General features: G+C 54.2%; 11 protein-coding genes and 1 non-coding gene across 12 annotated transcripts; 7 read left to right on the top strand and 5 right to left on the bottom strand.

The window, feature by feature from the left end:
• Positions 1-9: 9 nt before the first annotated feature.
• BKA78DRAFT_293793 (uncharacterized protein) lies at positions 10-926 on the top strand (the record flags this gene model as incomplete). The annotated part of the gene is made up of 2 exons (XM_066886254.1): positions 10-168; positions 219-926. 2 exons carry the CDS (start codon positions 10-12, stop codon positions 924-926), a joined length of 867 nt encoding a protein of 288 aa, XP_066746692.1.
• A 106-nt stretch (positions 927-1,032) lies between these two features.
• BKA78DRAFT_101967 (succinyl-CoA:3-ketoacid-coenzyme A transferase subunit B) lies at positions 1,033-3,544 on the bottom strand. The gene is made up of 8 exons (XM_066882092.1): positions 3,040-3,544; positions 2,684-2,965; positions 2,416-2,605; positions 2,036-2,337; positions 1,849-1,960; positions 1,646-1,763; positions 1,337-1,558; positions 1,033-1,274 (listed from the first exon to the last, which is right to left on the bottom strand). The coding sequence occupies exons 1-8, from the start codon at positions 3,389-3,391 to the stop codon at positions 1,140-1,142; spliced, it is 1,713 nt and encodes a 570-aa protein (XP_066746691.1). The 5' UTR covers positions 3,392-3,544; the 3' UTR covers positions 1,033-1,139.
• A 1,477-nt stretch (positions 3,545-5,021) lies between these two features.
• BKA78DRAFT_309349 (uncharacterized protein) lies at positions 5,022-5,926 on the top strand. The gene has a single exon (XM_066888022.1). It carries the CDS (start codon positions 5,200-5,202, stop codon positions 5,509-5,511), a length of 312 nt encoding a protein of 103 aa, XP_066746690.1. The 5' UTR covers positions 5,022-5,199; the 3' UTR covers positions 5,512-5,926.
• Positions 5,927-6,014: 88 nt separating this feature from the next.
• BKA78DRAFT_101953 (uncharacterized protein) lies at positions 6,015-7,328 on the top strand. Its single transcript, XM_066882091.1, has 2 exons — positions 6,015-6,573; positions 6,640-7,328. The coding sequence occupies exons 1-2, from the start codon at positions 6,146-6,148 to the stop codon at positions 6,914-6,916; spliced, it is 705 nt and encodes a 234-aa protein (XP_066746689.1). The 5' UTR covers positions 6,015-6,145; the 3' UTR covers positions 6,917-7,328.
• Positions 7,042-7,123, top strand: BKA78DRAFT_t64. Its single transcript has one exon. It is a non-coding gene; the product is annotated as a tRNA-Ser (tRNA).
• A 139-nt stretch (positions 7,329-7,467) lies between the features above and the next one.
• BKA78DRAFT_293790 (uncharacterized protein) lies at positions 7,468-8,969 on the bottom strand (the record flags this gene model as incomplete). Its single annotated transcript, XM_066886253.1, has 2 exons — positions 7,468-8,878; positions 8,932-8,969. The coding sequence occupies 2 exons, from the start codon at positions 8,967-8,969 to the stop codon at positions 7,468-7,470; spliced, it is 1,449 nt and encodes a 482-aa protein (XP_066746688.1).
• A 211-nt stretch (positions 8,970-9,180) lies between these two features.
• BKA78DRAFT_309347 (mitochondrial 37S ribosomal protein uS8m) lies at positions 9,181-10,433 on the top strand. The gene has a single exon (XM_066888021.1). It carries the CDS (start codon positions 9,421-9,423, stop codon positions 10,012-10,014), a length of 594 nt encoding a protein of 197 aa, XP_066746687.1. The 5' UTR covers positions 9,181-9,420; the 3' UTR covers positions 10,015-10,433.
• A 195-nt stretch (positions 10,434-10,628) lies between these two features.
• Positions 10,629-11,673, bottom strand: BKA78DRAFT_248804 (magnesium-dependent phosphatase-1; the record flags this gene model as incomplete). Its single annotated transcript, XM_066884424.1, has 2 exons — positions 10,629-11,048; positions 11,416-11,673. The coding sequence occupies 2 exons, from the start codon at positions 11,671-11,673 to the stop codon at positions 10,629-10,631; spliced, it is 678 nt and encodes a 225-aa protein (XP_066746686.1).
• Positions 11,674-12,319: 646 nt separating this feature from the next.
• BKA78DRAFT_351105 (uncharacterized protein) lies at positions 12,320-14,280 on the bottom strand (the record flags this gene model as incomplete). The annotated part of the gene is made up of 3 exons (XM_066891105.1): positions 12,320-14,092; positions 14,151-14,198; positions 14,260-14,280. 3 exons carry the CDS (start codon positions 14,278-14,280, stop codon positions 12,320-12,322), a joined length of 1,842 nt encoding a protein of 613 aa, XP_066746685.1.
• Positions 14,281-15,031: 751 nt separating this feature from the next.
• On the bottom strand, positions 15,032-16,475 carry BKA78DRAFT_351104 (putative PP-loop ATPase superfamily protein; the record flags this gene model as incomplete). The annotated part of the gene is made up of 2 exons (XM_066891104.1): positions 15,032-15,843; positions 15,935-16,475. 2 exons carry the CDS (start codon positions 16,473-16,475, stop codon positions 15,032-15,034), a joined length of 1,353 nt encoding a protein of 450 aa, XP_066746684.1.
• Positions 16,476-18,554: 2,079 nt separating this feature from the next.
• On the top strand, positions 18,555-20,451 carry BKA78DRAFT_101920 (armadillo-type protein). Its single transcript, XM_066882090.1, has 3 exons — positions 18,555-19,286; positions 19,336-19,529; positions 19,577-20,451. Exons 1-3 carry the CDS (start codon positions 18,727-18,729, stop codon positions 20,344-20,346), a joined length of 1,524 nt encoding a protein of 507 aa, XP_066746683.1. The 5' UTR covers positions 18,555-18,726; the 3' UTR covers positions 20,347-20,451.
• Positions 20,452-21,558: 1,107 nt separating this feature from the next.
• Positions 21,559-22,197, top strand: BKA78DRAFT_309340 (uncharacterized protein). Its single transcript, XM_066888020.1, has one exon. It carries the CDS (start codon positions 21,678-21,680, stop codon positions 22,146-22,148), a length of 471 nt encoding a protein of 156 aa, XP_066746682.1. The 5' UTR covers positions 21,559-21,677; the 3' UTR covers positions 22,149-22,197.
• Positions 22,198-23,194: the final 997 nt, after the last annotated feature.

The following is a 23,194-nucleotide window of genomic DNA, read 5'->3' as shown; positions in this document are numbered from 1 at the left end:
TATTCCAGCATGTCGAAGCTCTCGGAACCTCTCAAGGCCCTCATCAATGCCCGTTTTGCCCTGCCAGATGTGACACCCGCGCCGAAAACGATCCATTCCGTATTCGAGCGCATAGCACGCGATGCCGCATCCAAAGACGTCGGTGTGCCAGCATGGTTAACAATTGCGGTATGAACCCACGACCACGACGGGCTCTCAGAGACTGACAGAAGCACCAGACTGCAACATCCATGACCCTCAACTCCCCCGCATCGCTAACGACGCTCTTCAACCTTGCCGCCGACGCCAACGACGAAGCACAAAGTATCCGCACGGCTGAGCTGATGCGCGAGGTCGGACTGAAGTGTATTAGCTTCAACGGAATACCGCGTGTCATCAACTCGCTGGGGGCCTTCCGCGCCTCGCTGCCAGCAGGTGTTGCGCGTGGGCTGACCACGCTGCCTACCCGCGAGCCGACGCAGGAAAACATCGACGCGACAAAGGCCCGCGGTTTTGGGCTGTGGACGTCAATTTACCGCCCTTTTGACAAGAAGTTGCTCGACAAGCTGGCCCAGAGCCACCCGGACCTTCCCGTACACATCGTCAATAGCCACTATGCTGCGCTGCTGTCGGATCCTCCGGCGCCGGACGGCCGGCCACGCGCTGGCCGTGTGCTGACACCCCTCATCGCCATATCCTGCTTGCGCGCGCAGACGGGCGTGGGTCCACAAGTTGTGTCTCATGTCTTTGGGCTGCGCAAGGCGTTTGAGGATGAGGAGGGGCTCGCGGCGAACGACGAGCGCGACTCGGTCCAGGGTAGCCGCTGGCTGGCAAGCGATGAGGGCAACTTGTGGATTCTGGGCACTGTTGATACCATTTTGAAAGCGTTCGAAGAGGAATCGGGAGCAAGGACAACATTTGCGCCTGGGTTGAGGTCGAAGCTGTAAGGTTTGTGGGAAGACATTTGCTAATAGAGAGACGTGAAGTCATTTGAGATGCATTTCTTTGTAGCTATTTCTGCGAACTTCGCATGATGGTATATATGTTAAGAAATATCTACAAATCGCGATATGCACAGGAAATGAATCTACATCGTCGGGTAGTAGTCCGGTCCATGTTGCTGTGTCAAACAGCTCCCTGCGACTGACCACCCCACAACTCTACTCCATGGACTTGAGGTTTGGAGAAACCGTGAAAGTAGCGTCCGTCTTCTGCTTCACCTCATCAACACTCACGCCAGGTGCGACCTCGGTCAACTCGAGGCCACCATTAGTGCGGTCGACCTGGAAAACGCACTGCATTCACATTAGCGTCATCAGATTTCTTCCACATGAGGCAGGGGCAGAGGCAAACTAACCAAGTCTGTAATGATGGTACTGACAACCTTCGCGCCAGTGAGAGGGAGTTTGCAGTCCTGGACAACCTTGGCCGAGCCGTCCTTCGCAACATGCTCGGTGGCGACGACGATTTTGGTCACATCGGGGTTTGACACGAGGTCAATGGCGCCGCCCATACCTTTGAAGGTTTTACCTGGGATCATGTAGTTTGCAAGGTCGCCGGTTGCGCTAACTTGTAGGGCCTGGTTCGGGTGTTGTTAGCATCTTTAGGCTGATAGGCTGGGGTAGGGGGTTATTCAGGGGGTGAAGAGAGGGGTGAGGGCGCTTACCCCTAGAATCGACACGTCGACGTGGCCACCCCTAATCATGCCGAAGGATTCAGAACTGTCAAATGTCGCGGCGCCGGGTACAAGCGTGACTGTCTCCTTGCCAGCATTTATCAAGTCACTGATGAAGCAAGCAATCATTATTAGCGACTCAACCCTAAAACCGTGTGTGTCGTTCTGAAGCGCTTCTGTGGGGTAAAACTTACGGGTCCACCTCTTCTTCTGTGGGATATGCTCCCATGCCCAAAATACCGTTCTCAGATTGAATCCAGACGTTCGAGTTGGGTTCGAGGTATGAGGGGGCGAGCGTTGGGATGCCTGTCAAACGAATGACTCTCGGTCAGAAACCACGGCACTCTAAGCATTCAAGTACATCCAGCTCAATGTGCTTACCAACTCCCAGGTTAACATAGAATCCCGGCTTCAACTCCTTGGCCGCACGCTTTGCAATTCTGTTGCGTCTGATTTCCGACTTCTTCGGCGGCGCGCCATTGGCATCGCCGTTGGACGAGGGCTTGACCTTGCGAACTTCGATTGCCTTTTCTGCTGTGGCAGGGACGATGCGATCAACGAAGATGCTTGGCAGGTGGACGTGGTCGGGGTGGATGTCGCCAACAGGGACGATATTTTCAGCTTCAACGATGGTAACGCGCGCGGCTTTGGCCATGAGAGGCGCAAAAGTCTTGGTCGTGTATCTATCAATAAGAGTCAGGGAAGAGGCCTTTTACTGTGAAGTTTCGGCCAATGAATGGGACCGGCTGTTTGGTACTTACCTGAACTGGCAATTTCCAGCTTCGTCCACTTTCCACGCCCGCAGTATTGCCACATCGCCCTTCAGCGCCCTCTCCATGACATAGGTTCTACCGTCAAAGTCTCGCGACTCGCGCGGCGTGCCCGGCTCCAGCGTCTCCTTGCCCCCTGAGCCCAGCCGGACGGGAATCCCGCCTTTCTGCACCAACGTGTCTGCGCACAGCCTCGTCAGCATTCAAGTTCAAGATTCCGACCTCCACAATCTTCAACTCTTGCGAAAGTTCGACTTACTAACGCCTGTTGGAGTGTAGAAAGCTGGAATTCCCGCCCCTGCGGCACGCAGCCTTTCCGCAATTGACCCCTGCGGACAGAGCTCAATCGCAATATTACCAGCCAAATACTCCTTCTCCAGCTGCTTATTGCTGCCCAGATACGACAGAATCATGCGGCTGACCTGGCCACTTTTAGCCAGCAGCGCGAGCCCGTAGTCGCCTGCTCCAGCATTATTCGAAACTGCTGTAAGCGAGTGTACCGAGTCCTTTCCCCGTCGCGCAATGGCTTCGATGAGCGTTTCTGGTGCGAATGGAGATTAGCACGAGTGACAGGTACGAATTTTGAGCTCTTGACAGCAGCAGTGGAAATCTTACCCGGCACGCCGCATACACCAAAGCCAGCACTCAGCAACGTCGACCCGCTCGTCAGATCCGCAATCGCTGCGTCCGCATCTTTGTACAGCTTGCTCGTTCCGCGCGATACCTGTGGCCCTATCGCACTGTCTGCGCGCGCCCTTCCTCCGGCTGTTTGCGAGCTCAGAGCCCGAATTGGCGAAGACGTAGTTGATGCTATTGCGAGGGGACGCTTCGTTGGTCGCAAGCTCCCCAGAGCTTGGAAGGGTGTCGTTGTCCGCGCTGTTGCTGTTGCGGCTGTGAATGCGCGTCTGCTACCAGCGACGCGAAGCAACGCGCCTCTACTGCTCCTGGCGCTGCTTGTGACAATCATGATTGGAGGTAGGCGGCGACCGTATAGAAAAGACAAACACCCAAGCAAGGATACGTTCGGTACGATAAGTCAGGGGAAAGAGGCGCCAGGGAGTCTGCGATGGTAAAGAGAACTTTAAAGGTACGTAGCCACAGTTATGGAGCCTCAATGCTTCCTCGGTCGAGAAAAGAGTTCGCGTTCCAAGACCGGACTTGAGTGTGTGGTAAGATCTCGGCAGCTACTTTTGGATCCGCCAAAGCTCCCAGCTCCCATCCCCCGCATTTTTAGAGGAACGGAGACGTCATCCAAGCGTCGCGTCTGTGCTCGGACCTCGCTAACGGCAGCTGCGCGAAGTTGCGGTTGATACAGAACAACTTCTTCTCAAAAGAGCCACCGACGGCCGCAAGTACTTCAGTTCAAGGCACTTTACCGCGTCAATTGACCACCACAGGATGCAAGAGAGAAAGAATGGAAATCCCCCAACAGCCTACGTCGAGCAACTCCCGTAGACTCTCAGTTCACAGCGTCATTTTGGCCTTCCGCAATGGCCCCCGAGCTCACCACCCTCAGTCATTGAGACCGATAGTCTGAGGCCCAGCGCTGTCATTAGTGGCAGTCCACGGATTTTCACGGTCTTGCAAAGCTTTCGCCCCGCTCCCGGAGAGGCTACTTGACTATGTTCGGACTCCTAGCATATTCATCTCCCCGCTTCTTCATCAACTCCAACTTCATCCATCTTCATTCTTTACAACAATTCAAGTATTCTCTGCTAGAATTTTCAGAAGACAGCCAGGTGCCTTCCCCATTTTTGTCCTAGCATTTTGGACTCGACGCAAGACTGTCGCCGCCGTTTTTGCCGCCGCTTCGCCGACAGCCCCTTCGACCGCTCCACAACTCAGCATAGCTGGGTCCGATGTACCTATACACAATCTCTGGCAAGATCTTTTCAGAGAAGGACCGATGCTTTGCACTTCCGGTCAACTAGGGTGATCATATGCTGACATTTATAAATTAAAATTTTGGCTTCTTCCTCCACGTACGACCATAGCAGGTAGAGAACTCGGAACCCCGTCCGCTCTTCCATAGATAAGCTACCTTGCGGCCGATTAGTAGTTGCGTGGGTGACCAGCAGCGAATCCCGGCTGTTGTACGTTTTGCATTTTGTTTTGTCGTTTGGTATTTGTGGGAACTGGTCCAGGGTCGGTCCGAAAGGCAAGGCGTCTGATTGAGTGATCATTGTTGAGGGCACTTTCCTTGTATTTGTTTGGAAGTAGACGGGAGGAGAAGGTGTAACAGGAGGACAGATTCGGAGAGGAAGAAAAGTGTGACTTGGGCTCCGGCGCCGATTTGGAGTTTCAAGAGCAAAATTTGATCTTGAGACATATGTAGAGGGAGTTATAAAATACCTTACTTCCCAAAGATTAGACGTTTAAGCTTGTGAAAGGATAGCTACAGGGAGCATTCAAGCACCCCGTGCCGCCTTGAAGTTGCCATTTCCTTTACGACCCACCGTGATGCTCCTTGCCGAAATCGTTTCTTCATCCCTTGGAAGGAACCCTTTTCAAGGAACCCTTCTTTTCCACATTAGATCAATGAATACGACTGCCACATAATGTGATGCGAGAACCATGGCCTGCAAGGAGAAAGAAAAGTCTTATCCATTGGGAAGGAAGGGGTTGGCTAGCTGGTCGAAGATGCTCCACACAGCGTGCAGTTGTGGCTGCTAAACTTGATGCTTCGGTTTTCACTTCAGATCAGTCAATCCGCTCCGCTTCTCCAATCTTTTCCAAAGACACCTTCCGGCTCGTCAAATCATTCACTGCAACATCATGACCGCCACACGCTCTGACAATCCGGAACCCTCTTCGCAAGCAGCCAGAGCAACACCACCAGAGCCCAAGTCAACTACCAACCATCATGGCGATCCAGGAAGCGCCTTGCCCACAGACAAAGCAACGCCGTCAGGTCCGACCCAAACACCCTTCTCACTCCAGCTGGTCGGAAAGTCCTCTGCAAAACCCTCATCAAGCTTTCCGTGCTCCTATACTACATCAAAGCTGGGGCAACATTCCACTACTTGGTTATTACCAACTGCTACGGAATGTACTCGTGGACGCATCATCTCACGGTCATGCTCTTAAATCCCGTGGCGAACCTTATATCCGAGGCCTCCACGAGGCTATCTCGTTCCGACGAGACTGACAATATTGCCGCGCCGCTAGCACTGAAGCAACACCGCAACTTTATTGACCCGTGGAGCCTCGCTCTCGGTGACTTGTTGTTGCTGCAGTGAGTTGGACGCACTCCAAATCCAAAGGTCCTCGCTAATACGCTTCGGCTTGCAGTCAGCAGCGGTCCGAGTACAGTCCGATTACTTTGCGAGAGTTGTGATGGTTCTCGCTTTTTTCGCGCATGCCTTCTGGCAGGGATTGATCGAGTGAGATTATCTTAAAGGTATGAGTGAGGAAGGGCCCAAACAAGCTGTCTGCCGAAGAGCTTTTGCGTTTGTCCATGTCAACATCTTTTGTTGGGGGCGTTTTCCTAAAGTTGGTTTTTGGTCTGAAGGGTTCGCATGCGAGATGCTCACATCATGATCGAGACTTGGAACCAGAGGACGGAGACGAATTGTTGAATTGGTGCCTGGTCAAAACCATGAGCACAACAACCAGTCATACCTTACCCAGTCAATAAAAGCTCTCCTTCGTCCGTCCCACAGATGGATTCCGCCCACAAGCCCTTCCTGAAAAGCCTCCTCGCATCTACGACTCCATCGCAATGGACACGCCAAGGTTCCCATGTGCGCACTGCGAAGAAGCGCAATTACGACGACAAGAAGCAGGCCTCAGACTGGGCGAAACACTCTACAGCGCCTTCGCCTTCCGCCGCAGCGCCAACCACACCTTCGAGCAAACCGTCCACCGCGGCATCCGCTGGTTCATCAACAAATTTCTCTACCTGAGCTTCGTGTGGTCGAGTTTCGTCTTGACCGCCGACGAGGGCACGCACCTCGAACGCTTCGCCACGCCACTCTTCATTCTCTCTGCGGGAGTGCTGGGGCTTTTTGCCGAGCTGGTCGATCCCGGCAGTAAATGCCTCGACCAATTTGACGAGTTCGATGGCGTGTACTCGGTCGATAGGGTGGATACGCGATACCTCGTGCTATGGCACACGCTCCTGTCTGGCGCTGCCGTTTTTGGTTCCAAGTGAGTCATCGACCCCTGAAGTTATGCATTCACCTTTCTTGCGCTGACGGTCCATTTTCTTTTTAGGATTTTCGGGCATCCGTGGACCGGAATGCATGTGTACATGGGGACTTTGACGGTCTTCATCATGCTTTATCACACCCGGACGTCTAAGCATGAAACCCATGATGACGGGTCCAGATTCGAGGCGTTCGTCCGCATGCTTTGCCACATTATCTTGGGGATGGTGTTTTCCGCTTCGTTGGCCATTTTCCTTTCTTTTGTACATGATGGTTTCTTCGAAGGAGCCATTCAAGAGGGACTTGCTATTGTGGCTGGCAACGGAACGGCTCTTCTCATGTAAATATCGACCGGTCCTTGTGTCCCAGGAATAGACCGTTATCAGTCTGGCTGATTAGCGCAGAAAACGTTGTGTATATGTTGCAAAACTTTTGCTACCATACCATACAGCAGCAAGTCACACGAAACGGGTTGGTGGTGTAGTGGTAACATATGCCGCGGCTAGAGTCGCTCCCGCGGTAAGTCCCAGGTTCAATTCCTGGCTGACCTGACAACTGGAAACTTTTTGCTGTCTCCTTTTTTGACAGCCAAAGTGAGTCTTGAAGGGTGGTAGCGAAAGCACGGCCCCGACAACTCAGGGCCAATTGGGGTAAAGTCGGATCTTCGAATGGTGAGAAGCCTGGCCTTGAGTTGATCTGGCAGAGAGTGTGAAGAGTGACCGACGAAGGATGAGCATGTGACCAATAGTACGTTGATCAGTACGGGGGACCCAAAGCACAGTGACCAGATGGGCGAAATCAAGTCGTTAATACATTAATACGGTGGGTATCGCGCAAACACTTTTCGCTCAAAACCAATCACAAAGGGAAAGATCAGGCGGATTCCGCCCGCTGACTACAAAGTCTTGTCCAGCTTCTTGAAGAATCTGTTGACGCCCTTCTCCATCCTGTTCATGCCGTTCTCAAACTTCCCAGGACCAGGAACTCCGGGACCAGCCTGTGCGTCTGTGACTGGCGCATGCTTGTGCTTGGAACCACGGGAATGGGCCTCCAGCTCTGTCGGGCGGTACGCCTGGCTGTGAATGGCATAAGGGTCGTGAGGAACCTGGTTTTGCTGGTATGAATAGTTCGAATAGCCTTGAATCGTGACTCCGGGAGACTGGACCCGAGTAGGATGCCCGCCTTGCGAGTGGCCAGGAGCCGGCGGATATCCCGGCGTGGTCGTGTAGCTGGGATACTGAGACGGCGAAGTTGGCTGGGAAGACTGCGTGGAATAGCCAGAGTAGGATGTGTGGGAGCTCGGGTGCCGCTGTATGTCACTTTGCGGCGATGTCGTTTGGGCGTAGGGTGTAGCGGCTTGGGTAGGAGGCGGAGCAAAAGACATGCCATAATGGGACGCTCCGGTTGCACTTTGTGCCGGTGGCGGGGGAAACGAGCCCGTGGCATTAGTCTGCGGAATACTCGATTGACGTTGGTGTTCCTGTGATTGAGACGGATGTTGCTGATACATCTGTGGCGCTACGTACTGGGCGCCATGCTCGTGAGCAGCTGCTTGAACAAGGCCAGTTCCAGACTCGGCATCCGGCGGCGGAGGCGTCTTTTCCCGATGCGCGATGGGCTCGGGGGCGGCCGGAGCTGCTGGATTATAAGGTGCAATAGGAGCACCAGCTGGCTCTGAGTCCTGAAGAGTTTCGAGAGACATGTGGTGACTTGAAGCAGTCGTAGGCGGACCTGCGAAGGATTGAGTTGTGCTCACACTTGTGCTGCGGGGTTGGTGGTAGCCCTTGGTCACGGCCAGATTTTCCAGTCTTTGAACCACTGGGCTCATGGTATCGGAGTGCTCTGAGTGTCTGGTCTTTGGAGTTGGAGCGTCCAAGAGTCTGACTTGGTGGGGCTGGAGGCACTTTTGAAGGGTGTCGGAGAAAAGGGTGGCGTCGGACTCGGTCCACAGGTAGATGTCCAGCGTATGGATCTTGAACATGTATTTCCCCTCATTCCGTTGATCGGCGGCAGGCAAGTGCCACTGTGTGTAATCTTGGTGCGGAGTACTGTGAGCACTGCCCGAGAACGAAGGATCCACAGTGATGGTGATTAAGCCAGGCTGTTTAAATGTCCGGTTGACCGTCACGGAATCCAGGAAGCCCATGAAAGCATCTTGGTCTGGGGTGCCCGCACAGTTGGCCACCTCGACCCTCGCCCGCCGCTGAGAGGGATTATGGTAGAGGTAGACATAGGAGCCCTTCTCGAAGCGATGATGCGGGGGCTTTGCGCTGGGGTGGCTGAAGTAATAATGAACATCGGCATAGCTGTCTCATGTCAGCTGTGGGGGAACTTGAACATGATAGGGAGCATCACTCACAGCGTCAGCAGAGAGACTTCGCCGTGCTGTTGAGGCATTTCGTTGCGGGGTATCAAGCAAAGGTGGATTGAGATGGCGCACGGCCAGGATGGAGGAGGATGGGAGGCGGCGCGAGAAATAAGAATTGGCAACAACGGGAGCGGAGCAGCTCACCGGAAGAAAAGGTGTAGGAGTACGGATTAGAGTAGGACATGGTGACATAAATAAGGCGAGGTCAGGAGCTGACCGACTTGAGCTGGGCTGGGGTCACGGAGGGTTGGATGGTAGGGCGTCTAGGCATCCAATCATGGATGACCGCCGGCGGCTGCAGTGGGCGCAGGGTCACGAAATTTTGGGACTTGCAGCAACCACATACCTCTCCACCATCGCCCATCTGCTCCGACTCTCCAATCATCGCGACAGCCCTTCCGACGCCCTGCATCGACCTCTGCACACATTGACCCCGTCGCACCGCAATTGCGCCCCTCCGGGCTCCCTTCCGCCGCCGCCATGTCTCTCGTCGAGCTTGCCCACGTCTGCTCCCACCTCCAAAATGCCTCCAAGGCCCGCCTCGGCTTGACCTCCATCTCCCTCACCAAGCTCCACCTCAGTCTCGCCCTCGGCATGCAAAAGCAGGGCTTCATCTCCTCTGTCACGCCCGGCGGAGCCAACCCACCGCTTCCCTTTGCGATGCAAGCACCAGCAGATCCGGATCCAGAAGCTACCATGAGCGAACTGAGCGAGAAGCCGTGGCTCGCATACCCACAAGTCTGGGACGAGGTCAAAACCCGGCGCGTGGAAAAGAGCGCGCAGGATGTCGAGGTGCCTGTGAATCGTGCGCAACGTCGGTTATGGCTGGGCCTCAAGTACTGGAACAACGAACCCGTCATCAGCAAAATGAAGCTCCTCAGCAAACCTACCAAGCGGATATGGCTGAATTCGAGTCAATTGGAACTCATCTCGAAGGGTCGCGAAGCTGGATATGTCAAGGGACTTTCAAAGACGGGCGAGTGCTTATTTATCACGACGGACAAGGGCATCATGGAAATCAGGGAGTGTGTGGAGAAGAAGATTGGAGGCATGGTTCTTTGCAGGGTATTCTAAGGTGTGCCACGGTCTAGTGGAGGTTGGAAAAGAGGCGGAGCTGTATTATACCAACATCTCGACACCGCAAACGCTGGCCGGAATCATCATCGGGCGACATTGCGACATTCAGGCGACCAGTATATGGCATCAGCTTCCGAAAAATCGTCGTCGGAACGGGCCTCAAAAAACACCTGCGATCTACATATCAGCGCGGAATCCAGGATCATGAAAACAAGAGGCGTGCATGGCTTATTGAGGACTTGGAAGGCGGAGGGAAAACAGGCAGGCCTGGAGGGCACGAGCTCATGCAACAGTGCTGGAAGACTTGGGAACCGATGTGGCATGGCGATCTCAACGCTGAAGAGAATCCGTCCTCTCTGTCCGACATGATTCAGCGTACTATGCGCCACGCCATGTGCACCAAAATATGACCCTGAAAATTCAGAGAATGCGTTCTCAAAATAGATGGCCAAGGCCTAGTACAGCTGTGACCTGCATACAAAATCCAATTCTCCATCACCTCTCGGAAAGACTGTCTGTCAGTCTATCAATCGCACACTCTAACCGCACACCACCATCTATCAGGGGTATCTCAGCCAGCACCATTGGCATCATTGCTCAAACATCTCCTCTCACGCTCTCTCCCTCCTGTTCCGCTTCCTCCACAATTCCACACCCCTATCAATCTCATCCCTCGTAACGCCATCCCTCACCAAACACATGACCACGCCCAATGTCTCCACATTCCTGTTCCTCGCCTCATCATCAAAGAACAGCATCTCCTCATAGTCAATGCCGCTCGCGTCGCGTATCTTGGCGAAATGCGTCGTCTTGCTTCCCGGGTAGATCTGCAAGTAATCAAAGAAATTGGCAGCGCGCTCGCCACTGCCGCTACCACCGGAGGACGGCCGCGCCTTGGACGAGGTGGAGGAGGCGTCGTCGCCGTTGGTCATCGTCGAGGACGGGATGCGCAGAAGCGAGAGCATCTCGCGGCCCAGATCGGGTGCGCTCGTGCGTGATGCCGCGGCCACTTTGATGCCTTTTTGACGGGCCTGCGCGTGTGGGTCAGCACTTGAAGTTTGCGTGCATGCATAGCTTGCGTGGCATCCATGGCACACGGCATTGGATGATGACGGGCAGGCGGTGCGGGAAATATGGGCAGGGCTGAGAAGATAAGGTACGGGTATGGGAGAAGCGTGCGCGCATACGCGCACAGCAGGCCATCACAGGCCGGGCTGCAGACGCGCTAGGAGATTTTAAAGGGGCATTGTGATGCAATGTCTAGTTGCTCCGGCTCGGCAAGTGGTGGAGAAATCGATGCTGACATGTTGACCGGAAATTATTGCCAGGGAAGCCATGACAGCTAGAATGGACCGCTGGGGCAGGCCGGACAGGTAGGACAGCAGGACATCAACGTACCGCGACAAGAACGCTCCCGACATCGCGGTAAAAGCCATACGACTCGCCATAGCGGTCCTTGACCTTGAGCCCTCCCGCCTCAGCCTTGAGCGGCGGCGTCACATGTGTATCGACCCAAAACGGCCACAGCGTGTAGTCTAGATCGAAGGCAAGTAGCTTGGGCAGCGGGAGCCCGTCGGTGAAGGTGCGCGGCCATGGAATCGCGGAGGGGACGGCCGTGGTGGGCGTCGTCGACGACACGCTGAGGCCTCGCGGCATAGTGGAGGAGAAGAGACGCGGGTTAAGGATCGAGAGGAGGATGGCGATGAGGCCGAGAGCAAGGGCGAGGACCGGCGGGCCGTGGACGGGGACTGGTTGGCGAGACAGTTTGCGGTTCAGTGTCGTGGAAGGTTGATCGAGTTTCGGCGCGTTTGTAGGGCTGAGAAAGGTACGTCATTATTAGGATGATCTCAGGGATCGAGGATGCACGGTCTGGAGCTCTTGCGGCAACGATTTCTGTCCAACACCACCACTGCTTGGTGTAAAAGCCAACACTTTCCAGTTAGACAGTAGGTGAGTATCTGATTTTAAATAGTCAGCAGAGAGACTGAGGCCAGGAGATAAGAAATTCTAAGAGCAAGGAGCTGAGAAAAACTCAACCACCTCCTCGAAGACAAGTATTGATGTTACGACACTCTCTCAAGCGGAACGCATGTTTTGTCGAAAGACTCAATTTTCTATGGACCCAGTTTCCAAGCAAGCAGTAATGACCGCCTGCAATGCGTCCCTTGAGTACTTCCATGATCGTCCCGTTGAAGTAATTTACAATCAGAATTGAATCCCGCCATTTTTTTGTCGTTTTTGATTCCATATTTTTGACGGACCCATGCAGCCAAGTCGAGATGAGAGTCGGTATAGCTGACTTTTAGGTCCTGACCTCGTACGCCAAGCAGCCCATGCGCTCCAGGATCCACCAGAGCTGAGCTGCCTCAGTCTTGCCCAGGTCACCCTTCTCCAATTCGCTCGCCGTGTTGCTGCGCGCATAGCTGATGATGGCCTTTTGTTGGTGCTCTGACAGGACGTTCTCGCCACCGGCAGCCTGAAGAGTGATTTGCTGCCAAATTTCCTCTGGAAGCTCCCCAGGAAGACAGGTGTCGCGCTCGTGACGATCATCCTCCTCGAAGATGGTGGGGATGGTGGTGCGAGGAAGATTAGACTTGCCACCACTGCCATTCAGCGTGGTTACTGCAGTGTAGTCGAGGGGGGGCTGGGGAGTGATCGAACACTCCGTCACAGGGAGACTTGGAACATTCAAGTTGGTAGAGGTGAGCGCGCAGGGAGTGATCGAATGCGCCGTCGCGGCAAGACTTGGTGCAATCGTGCCGGTAGAAGATGGCGCGCAGGGAGTGATCGTAGGCGCCGACGCGGAAGCTGCGTTAAGATAGGTGCTCATCATCTGCATGATTGGCTCCATCCTATCAACAACCGGTAAGGGAGAGTGCTCTTCCTGAGCGCGACCGAACATGACAACCCTAGCATAGGCAAGCATCTTCAGACCACACCGCCACAGGTCGACGCTGTCGTAACCTGACTGCTCCAGGGTACTGCGCTGGATCTTCTTACGGTAATTCTCAATGTCCAATCCACCGTGCCTCTTGCTGTTATCATGCGTGCGGCGTTTGAAGGATGGGAGGGTCGGGCTTCTTCTTGGCTCAGATGGAGTAGAGCTATCATCTGCCTCCTGGTTCTCAACTAAGACAAATGATTCCGTAGAGCCGTTGGTTGGATGTTCCTCCTCTTCAATGCCAGCGAACTCCGCGCGAGCCTCTTCGGCTTTCTCGAGCAGCTTGAGGCCATTGTCGGTCAGGGCATCGTTCGGAAGATAGACGACACCCCAGCATCGACTCTTCTCGTTGTACTCGTCAAGTTGGGTAGCCTGAGGTCCAGACTTCAATGGGAGCATGAGCTGCTGGGGATAGAAGTGCTTCTCCAGAAAGTATGAGAGGAACAAAGCGCCAGAGTCCGTCAAGGAGCATTCCGCGAGGATGATGTAGGGAATAGAACGCAGGCCTTGGCGACGCTTGAGGACGGTACCTCGGGACATGAACTCCATGGAACCGGTAGCTGAGGAAGAAAGGCTCATCTTGCGAGATCGTTCGGTGATTGTCGCCATAGAGTCGGCTTCGGGGTCGGTCGCCTTCTTATCCTCCTCGTTGGCCTTGTATTCCTTCCATTCTTCAAGTTCGAGTGGGTCCACGACCGGTTGCTTCGCGTAAACTCTCACGAAGCATTCTAGACCTCGGGCCCCGCTCAAGTCGTTGCGGCTCAGGTCAATCCTTCGAAGCGCCCGACAACATCTCAGAGAGTCCAGAAAAAAAGCCCAGTCCGCAACCTCCTCATCAGTCTTGATGGTAATCTTGTTGTCTGACAGATCCAGGTCCAAGAGGTCGAACTCAGCAAGCTTGAAGATTGGGGACAGCGCTCGCAAGGAAGCCGTTGTAAGGTCGTTGCCGGAGAGGTGAAGCTCCTCGAGCCGATTCGCAGAAACTCCGTCGCGCAACTGCAGGGTCTCGATGAGTCCCTCGATCATGGACATGCAACCTTCATCGGTGAGCTTTTTTCCAGGCAGCTCGAGGACGAGCGGCGAAACCTCAGGACGAGGAGTCGGCTTGGCGAAGCAGTGCTTTGTTTGCTTGCGCTGCGCAGGCAAGAGGTTAGCAAACTACGGTAGGTTGCGCAGGAGTAGTCAAGCGCACCAGATCTTTGGCGACGATTTGACCCAGCTTGGGTCCGTCGGACTTGCGCTGTGAGCCGCGATGTTAGCAAGCGCGAACGTGACGTGAAAGTTTGCGACTGCTCTCTTACATTTTTGTAGTTGAGCTTCATTGCGCTCAGGTAGGCGCGGCAGGTGTCACGCCGAGAATCGTGGTCGTGATCGTGATCAGCTTGATTGGTGGAGAGGTGTGTGGTGGTGGAGTGGAGGATCTCGGCGGCGCGACGAGGTAGACGTGCGCCCGCTGCGACAACAGCCAGGCAGTCGACCAAACGGCAGGAGCGAGCCAGGTGGCAGGCGAGCACTAGGAAACTGGCAGCACAAAATTCCTCAGCCAGGTGCATGCAACAGGAACCACGAGCAAACCACGTCGCGGCTCGGAACGGGTGATTGCAGCCACATCCGCTTGGGAAGAAAAGATCCATCTTCCATAGGTAAAACGCTCACCGATGGAAGCTCGTTTGTACAGCAGAAAACTTGACATAGACTTTAAATGAAAATGTATGGGTATCTTTCCTCTTTCTACAAAAGCCAATGCCCTACCTCAGAATGACCAAACCTCTCCGCCTGCGTGTTGACACAATTCTCTGGCCTAGCCCTCCTGCTACCTCAATGTCCCAGGACCAATTCCAGCCCACTCCGTATTCCAACGGAGTATGCTGAACGCCGTGCTCTGGCAATGGCAGAAACGCGTCTGGCGCTGTCCTGCTAGAAGTCTTGTTTTGGCTGGACTTCATCTCCCTGGCTACATTTTCCAGCGGCAAGCACGTGGCGTAACCAAGATCCTCAGGGCCCGAGACACCTTGTCGCGTTGACCTCGTCCTCAGGGTGGAATGTCTTGAAATGGCGTTGATGTCATGATGTTCATATAGCCGTAATGGAGACTTCTCGTACAGCCCGTGTTAGATTTCGCTCGTCCTCGCCTTGCTCTTTTTCCTCGCCCATGCCAACAGACGTTTTGGGTCGGTTTTTGTTCAGACCTTCGAGGAGCATGCAGGCTTTGCAAACGGTCTGGCTGGATAAGTAGCCGCAGCGAATACATTGGCCCATGGTCTGCTTGACAGCTTTCTTGGCTGGCACATTTGAGGACTGTCCATTGGCTTGGCCCTTTGTCTTGCCCTTTTTCTTCGGAGCTTTAGATGCAACGGAACTCAAGGTGATTTCTGTTTCCAGCCCGTGGCTTTCGGCGGCCTGATTTTGCGAAAGGGCAAGTTCCATCTTGGCCATGTCTCCGCCAGAATTTCGACCTTGCGCGCTACCGCAACCGCCTTCGTCTTCATCGGGGAGTGCTTGCGTAGCGGAACCACACCCGGTCCCTCCGCAAGCCTTGTCGCCATCTGCCCCTGGAACTAGCTTTGCCATGTCCTCTCCGCTTCTGACGACGTCCAGAATGGCACTTGGCCGTACACGCTCGAGGTCCTTGATCAGAGCTCTCGCGCTTCCACGGAATGCCTCGGGAGAATATATGCACTCGGTGCTGAAATAGTCCAGGTTCTTGTGGTGGGCGTACAGCACGATTTCCTTTTCATATGCGTATTTGAGCGGTTTGCTTCTCTTGATCTTGGTGTGGTCGAACATGGGTTTACCGTCAGGACCAAGTGGTGGCGGAGCAGCAGAAGGGGTGGAAGTAACGATGGATGTTGTTCGAGCAAGCCGAGGAAGATCGCCTCTGAGCACTGAGATACCATCGTTAGCAATGATCGATTCGCAATGCGTAGCAAGCAATCAGGGAGGCAAAGTGAAATGCCAAATTTCTCAAAGTCTTACAATTCATGAGCACCGTCTCGGCAACGTCATCTGCATTGTGACCAGTAACGACATGGCCCACACCAAGCTTTGCAGCCCCTCTGTCAAGCGCTTGACGCCTAAAGACACCGCAATAGGTACAGTTGCCTTTCTTGCCAATCTGTTCGACGACCTGGTCCATAGTCCAACCATAGAGCTCGTCGTATCCAACAATGGTCAAGTCCATTTCGTACTGCTGCGCATTTCGCTTGACGGTCTCCAGGCTGTCATCTCGGTATCCCTTGATGCCTTCGTCGATACTCAGCAGGATGAGCTCGACGCCATAGTCGTAGCGCTCGTTGAGTGTCTTGAGGACACTAGCGAGAACAGTACTGTCTTTGCCACCCGAGGCACCGATGGCAATCTTTTCGCCGCGCTGGAATAGGTTCGTCGACGTAATGGTATGGTGGATTTCGGTCTCGAAAACTTCGATGAAGCAAGCTTTGCAGATTTTCTGATGGTTCTTGGGCCGCAATATACGGGCGCGCTCGCGCTGGCAGAGCGCGCAAAGTGAGGGCGGCATTTTGGAGAAAGTGTTGAAGTTGAGACTGAGTCAGTGGAAATGGACGAGCTGTGAGACGCGGGTCGCGGCTCCGCTTGGCCCCGCCGCTAGGGCGCGTTTGGAGCGTGGGGAGACCCAGGCTCGGAACAACGTCAACACCACATCAACAAAGCCTCAAAGCCTTGGAGAGACTTGGTCGTCGATGATTGGTCTCGCTCTGTGAATTAAGAAAAACAGCCAACTCGATTGGACAAGCCAGCCGGTGCCACTGACAACGCCCTACCACGATGTGATGCCATGAGTATCGGGCCACAAGTCGGGCAACAACGCCGTGCAGCGGGACTGGATGGACAAACTTGGGATTGGTTGGTGGATCAGGGTTGATGCAAAGACTCGTGGTCCTCACAAGCCATTGTCCCTGGTAAAGGGGTCGGAAAGTGTCTGTCTCAGTCGCCAGACAAGGGTGAGCATCCTCCGCAACCCCATCCCCTGAGGGTGTCAAAAGATCTTTTCAAAGGATACAAAGCCCCCCATCTTCTAGCAGTCGTGTTTGCAAGCCAGAAGAGTGGTCGACGCCCTCGGCCAGACTCGAGGTAACGATGCGGGGAAGCCGTTGGCAAAGCTTACTCAGAGAGAGGACGACGACGAGGTTCTGCGAGCGACGACGTATTGGAAGCCAGGGACGGATAAGAGAAGCATTAGAGAGGATGTGCTGTCATGGGTGAACAAGCAACGCGGGTTAGGTTGCGGGTCGGGTGCGCGGCGCGCAGCATCCCAAAACCACCATCGCCCTGGCAACGCGGCGAGTAAACACAGCTGCAAGCTGCAGTACCCAACCCAGACGCATTTCTGGCTGCCAGTCTTGCTTGGTTCTGCCCGCCAACAAGTCCTCTCGTCCACATTGCATTCGACCATATTTTTCCATTGCGCCCCGCCTCCATCGTCAACCTCCTCGTCTGCCTCTGGGCCGGCCTGTCGACCATCATCCGTCTCGCGCGACCTTCAAGTAAGGAAGCCCCCGCCCCAAATACTGAATCTCCTCGGGACGCTGATCTTACCCCTTCCTTAGCACCATGACGGACGCGAGAATGGCGTTGGCGCCGGAACGGCCGTCTCATAAGCGCAACAAATCTACGACTGCCCTCAAGTCAATCTTGACCGGACGACACCATAAACGCTCTCCCTCTGACGGCGCAGCCCTCTCTGCTGCAAAACCAAAGACAATGCCAAAGGAAAACGCCCGTCCGCGCCCTCACAGTTCGCATCCTCCTTCGACGGCAATGCCCTTGCTGCCTCCTGATCACCCCCACAGCCAGACCCGAGTCCTAGGCGAGATTCCCAATCGTGCCAGCAACCAGGCTCCACCCAGGAAATCACACGATGACCGGGAAAGCAAGGAGGGCAAGCGCCGGTCCCTGCATAAAACCATCAGCTCAGTCTCCCTTCGTTCTCTGGGAAAAGGTTCGGACAAGACCAAAGACGAAGCCAAGGAAGACAAGCGTCAACGCAACGACTCGAAGCCTAAGAGACCCAAGTCGTCTACAAATCTTGCCGCCGTCTTCTCCAAGACCAAGGCGCCAAAGGAAAAGAAGGGTTCTGGCGACAAGGAGAACACCGCTCCCCTAGCGTCGAATGTTAACCCACCCATTTGGGCCGAGTTTGTAGCCCACAAGCCCGGCGGTAATCCGCAAGGAGAGCGCAGTCTTGCCGACGAAATCGCGTTGTACACACCTACCCTCTACTCGCCATCGAAGCAGCGCAACTTCAATGGCTTTGACCAACCAACACTCAATTGCGAGAAGAACGAACGAAAGCCTTCCCGAGTAGGCTCGCGCCCAAGCTCCTGGCACCTCCCGAGAAGCACTTCCTCCAACTCCTTTATCGAAACGATTTCTCGCAAATTCAGCGACGAGCGGAAGGCTGCCATGGGTGGCAAGACCCAGACTATTGTTGAGACTTGGAAAGAACGTACGAGCAGGTCTTCTCAGGAGTCTGCGACCTATCGCAAGAGCTCTGAAAAGAGCAAAGTTCGCGAAGACAAGAGGCAGATGGAGACCGCTCTCGCTTCAAAGCGAGGCTCGAGGGTGATGGCAGCAGTTGCGGCAATCAACGGACGGGCTAAAGAGGGTCCAACTGAGCCTCCTTTGGACGAGGAGCAGATCGACATTGAATTCGAAGCCGTACTCGTGAGTGAATACTGACGGTGGTCTCAAGTCCGATGCTAACTGCGTCTTAGGATGCGAGAAACATCGCAGACAATTTGCGCGACAAGATGCGTAGCCTAGATGCTCGAGTCAAGGCTGACTTCATCAGCAAGCACAAGACTGAATTTGCACAAACACCACAAGAGCCCCCAGCTAGGACTTCAATCTGGGGAACTAAGCGGAAGACCTTTGGTCGCAGAACAACTTCTGACAACAGTAGCGATCGCGTAGTGTTGGACCACGAAGACTCGGGAAATGACCCAAAGGTGCCAAGGCCACGCAGCAAGACATTCACCTTCAAAGCGGACAAGGCCGAAAAGCGCAAATCCGCAGACATGGCAGACAAGTGGTCCAAGAGCGATGATACCAAGTCAAACACCTCCAAGTCCCTGTCTTCAGCTACCGGAGCCTCTTTCCTCAGTCGCGCCCCCAAGCAGGCCATCCCCGACGACTTTGTGTCATATCTACGCAAGGTTCAGAAGCCCGAGATTGTAGAGGTTGGCAAGATTCACAAGCTTCGCTTACTGCTGAGGAACGAAACCGTCGGCTGGGTTGACTCTTTCATCAAGAAAGGCGGAATGATGGAGATTGTTGGCCTGCTACACCGCATTATGGAAATTGAATGGCGGTATGTGTGTTTCAGTAAAAACCTCTCTGCATTGGCTGACATACGCTAGTGAGGAACATGAGGACCAACTCCTTCACGAGTCACTGCTTTGTTTGAAGGGACTTTGCACCACAGACCTTGCCCTCGAGAAACTGGAAGAAATAGAGTCGACCCTTTTCCCTCCGCTACTTGCCATGCTCTTTGACGAAGAGCACAAAGGCCCCAGCGAGTTCAATACGCGCGGCATCATCATCAGCCTTCTCTGTAAGAAGTGGACTCCCTCTAAGACCTTTATAGCTAACCCTCCCTAGTTGCATACCTCTCTGCTGCTCCATGTGGAGGCCGTGCTGAACGCGCAAAAACCATTCTCAGGCTTCTTCAGGGCCCCCAGAAGCCAGACGACTCTCGTCCCGTCCCCTTCATCTTGGAGATGCACCAGCCGCGGCCATATCGCATTTGGTGCCAAGAAGTAGTCAACGTTACCAAGGAAGTATTCTGGATTTTCTTGCACCATTTGAACGTCATTCCTCTTCCGTCTGAATGCACCACAGAGAGTGAGCTCCTGCGAGTCCAATCGCACGACAGCTACATCAAGCAGCACTTCCCTCAGCCTCGCCCGCCCGTGCCAGCAGCTCCCTACGTTGGTGGTGTTGAATGGGACGCCACAAACTACATTTCGACCCACCTGGACCTGATGAACGGACTGTTGGCTTTCCTTCCCACCTCCACCGAGCGCAATAAGCTGCGCAGCGAACTCCAAGCCTCTGGCTTCGAGAAAGTCATGGGTGCTCAGCTCCGCACTTGCAAGGAGAAGTTTTATGGCGCAGTCCACGACGGTCTCAAGACATACATCAAAGCCGCCGCAGCGGATGGCTGGGAGATTCGAGACGTTCGCATGGGACCAAGGGACGAGAGACCTGTGAGCCCCAAGAAGCAGAGCCCCAAGAAGAAAAAGGCCACCGACGAGCCACCTCAGATTGGACCGCCCAAGATGGAGCTGCAAAGTTTGGGCCTCAGCAGCGACTTGGAGCAGAAGCTTTCGCCGCCAAGGAAAGACGACAAGGACGACTTTTGGATCTGACGTCGTTGAACCGCTCAAGCTGACGTTCCGAGGCGGTTGAGGCAGCGTTAGCACCTGGTGCCCGGCTCATCAGCCTCGTTCCTGGTTGATCAAAACAGGAACATCCGTGGCGTTGAAAGGTGCCCTTGGTTATTCTCATCATTGTTTTCTATTCCCACTTTTGCAGCTGAACAAAGCGAAACTTTACGATGCATACGACAACTACAGCCAATGACGCTAGAGCTCGCTGATGATGGATTCAGGTGGTGCAAAGAAGAAGAAGCAAAACAGGCAGAGGCAGCGCAGCATCTAGCAGAGGTCTTTCTTGTATTGATACTAGGGCAGGATCTTGGCAGGAGGTTGGCTTTTCTTGGTTGCGCTCGGTGGTGGACTGGACTGGAGTCATGAGGCACGCAGCAGAGACGTTTTTGCTTTGCTATTTACTTGGCGAATGGCTGAAATCGTGGACATTGATCCAGTAGATAGCTAGTAATGCTACTCGAGCTCCAGTCTTTGTGCGAGCGAGCTTTTTACCACCACACTTTTTTTCCTGGCTGACTTTAACGCGTGGTTTATACTCGGGACATATCCGCGGCCTTTTGTGTTTGTGATTGGCTCGCTTATAGGAGTCTATCCGTGCAAGAGTCGCGCCAGCGCCTGTGCGCTTTTAAACTTTCAGCTCTTCCGTCTTCTGCTGCATCACCACAACATCGTCTCCATCAAAGTTCTCGATGAACAGTGAGCCAATTGCGTTTGCTCACCACTGCTGACTCTCCGCGACAGCAGTCTTTCTCTCTGGTAGATTCTGACGCGATGAATGACTCATACAGCTTCGGTTTTCCTTGCTCCTCATGCCCATTGGAGCTATATATACTGTGCCTTCCAACATGTGGATGATCCCCGGTTTCCTCTTTGACTTGGCTATCAAGCTCTCCTACTTCTAGGCCTGTCAATTCGGAAAGTCTGCTTGCTACTCCAGCCGGTTTCTTGACAATATAATCAGCATGAGCCGGAACAATGACAACGTCCTGCCACCAATGCTAGGCCAGCCTGCTTCGTCACCGCAAACCAAACGTGCAGATTCCCCTATGGCAGACCAAGAACACACCGGCTCAATGGAAAGGGATCCCACTGCAATGGCGATCGACGATCTCATTCATCAGGAGAGCACAAAGGCGAGAGCAAAAGCCGCCATTGCTGCAAAGAAAGCCGGTGACACAGGGAGTTGCTCCGTCAGTATCTTGGAAGCGGAAGGCAAAGCCACTCGTTCGCTCGGGGCTGAAGAGGACGAGGCTCCGGGGAAGCCTTACACACCCGGTTACAAGCAAGGCGACTTTCGAGATGCGACGTCCATGGCAGCACCGTCTCCTGTTCCAACCAAGCCAGCCTTCAAAGCAACCTCGAATTCCGAATATTGCCGTGGAGGACTTGTTCGCGAGAGTGTTGACGCCAAACTTGAATATGGGGTCACATTTGGTGAACAGCACGATCGTTCGGGCAGAATTTCTGTCGGCTCATCGACCAAGGAGTACCGTCACTCTACCGACCCCGAGTGCCAGACACAACCCACTCGTGATGATGGTGATATTAAGAATTGGCTCGAGCTCACTGGCTTCCATGACACGACTTATCGAGAGCAGAAGCTCGCAGAGTTTCGTAGCAAGTCGAGCTCGCACCGTTCCCAGGATGTTCCCAGCGGCAGAGATGCCACCAGTGAGAAGAAAGAGTACACGGAGAAAATGAAGGAGATGGCGCAACGCGTCAGGCATGAGCTGCAAGCCCATCTCCTCCACCTTACTTACCGCTTACTGACATGCTTGTAGCCCTCCAGAGCTTCTCCAGGAGTTAGCTGCTGGGGAGCCAGCTTACCCAATCGCGGCTTTCAGGCCGGACGAGCATGCGAAGACAAAGGTTGTCAAACAGACCAGGTAAGACAGATAAACTCAGGATACCGTTCGACAGGAGCTAATCATTATCAAGTGCTTCGCATAAACGCTCGCACCATTCGCGTTGCGTTGCGGAACACAAAGACGGGAGGCGTCAAGTTGACCAAGATCATTCCCGCCGCCTTCCTCGCTCTCAGGACCGGTACTACAGGCCTGCGTACTCCTCAGGCCCCTGTCGGTGGTCCTCATCGCCGAGAAACTCTTATGGAGATTCTTCTTCCTACCGATCGCGCGAGTCTCTGCAGCTCTCCTCCTCTCCAAGGAGCCAACGTGATGATGAGCATCACCATCAAACCTGCGAAATCTCTGGCCGTCCCGCTCGCAGGCGCGGTAGCCCGGAAGCCATTCGCGGCATCAACCGTCGACGCCGTGTCGATACGTGGCGCGCTGGCAGACCTGATTATACACGCCCTTCAAACAAACCTTTTCTGCTGGATTACCAATAGGTGGACAAGTCGTCAGCTCTTTCACGCCATCATTCATTTCTCTTATTGCTGGCCGCGCCCCAGCCCTCCCGACGACCTCTGTTGGCATGTCGTCCCTTCATCTTGCTCTGGACACCAGCTTGGCCAGTCCATTCCTAGCGAGCTCAAGTCTGAGTCCGTCGAGTTTTCGCCTGAGACTCCAACCTTTCTGGCTTCCTTTTAGTATTGCAAAAACCCCAGAGATTCTTTCGCGCAGTCTTGGTCAGCTTCCTTTCATTATCAAGGTTTCCCCGCCCCCTTCCTTTGCTTTTGTTGGAGTCGTATCCACTCTCTCCATTGCGTCAGTAGAGATTTCGCTCATTTCACCATTAGCCCTGTCACTCCCATGGCATCATCCCATGTCGTAGCAGCGGATTCGCACCTGTGTAGTTAGCTGCTCTCCTTGCCCCGGCAGAGATCAATCCATCTTCGCTTTCCTCTGCGTCCGCTCAACAGCTT

Source organism: Phyllosticta capitalensis, assembly GCF_038381095.1.
Source record: "Phyllosticta capitalensis strain CBS 128856 chromosome Unknown BKA78scaffold_3, whole genome shotgun sequence".
NCBI lineage: Eukaryota > Fungi > Ascomycota > Dothideomycetes > Botryosphaeriales > Phyllostictaceae > Phyllosticta > Phyllosticta capitalensis.
This window is presented reverse-complemented; position numbering and strand designations above follow the sequence as displayed.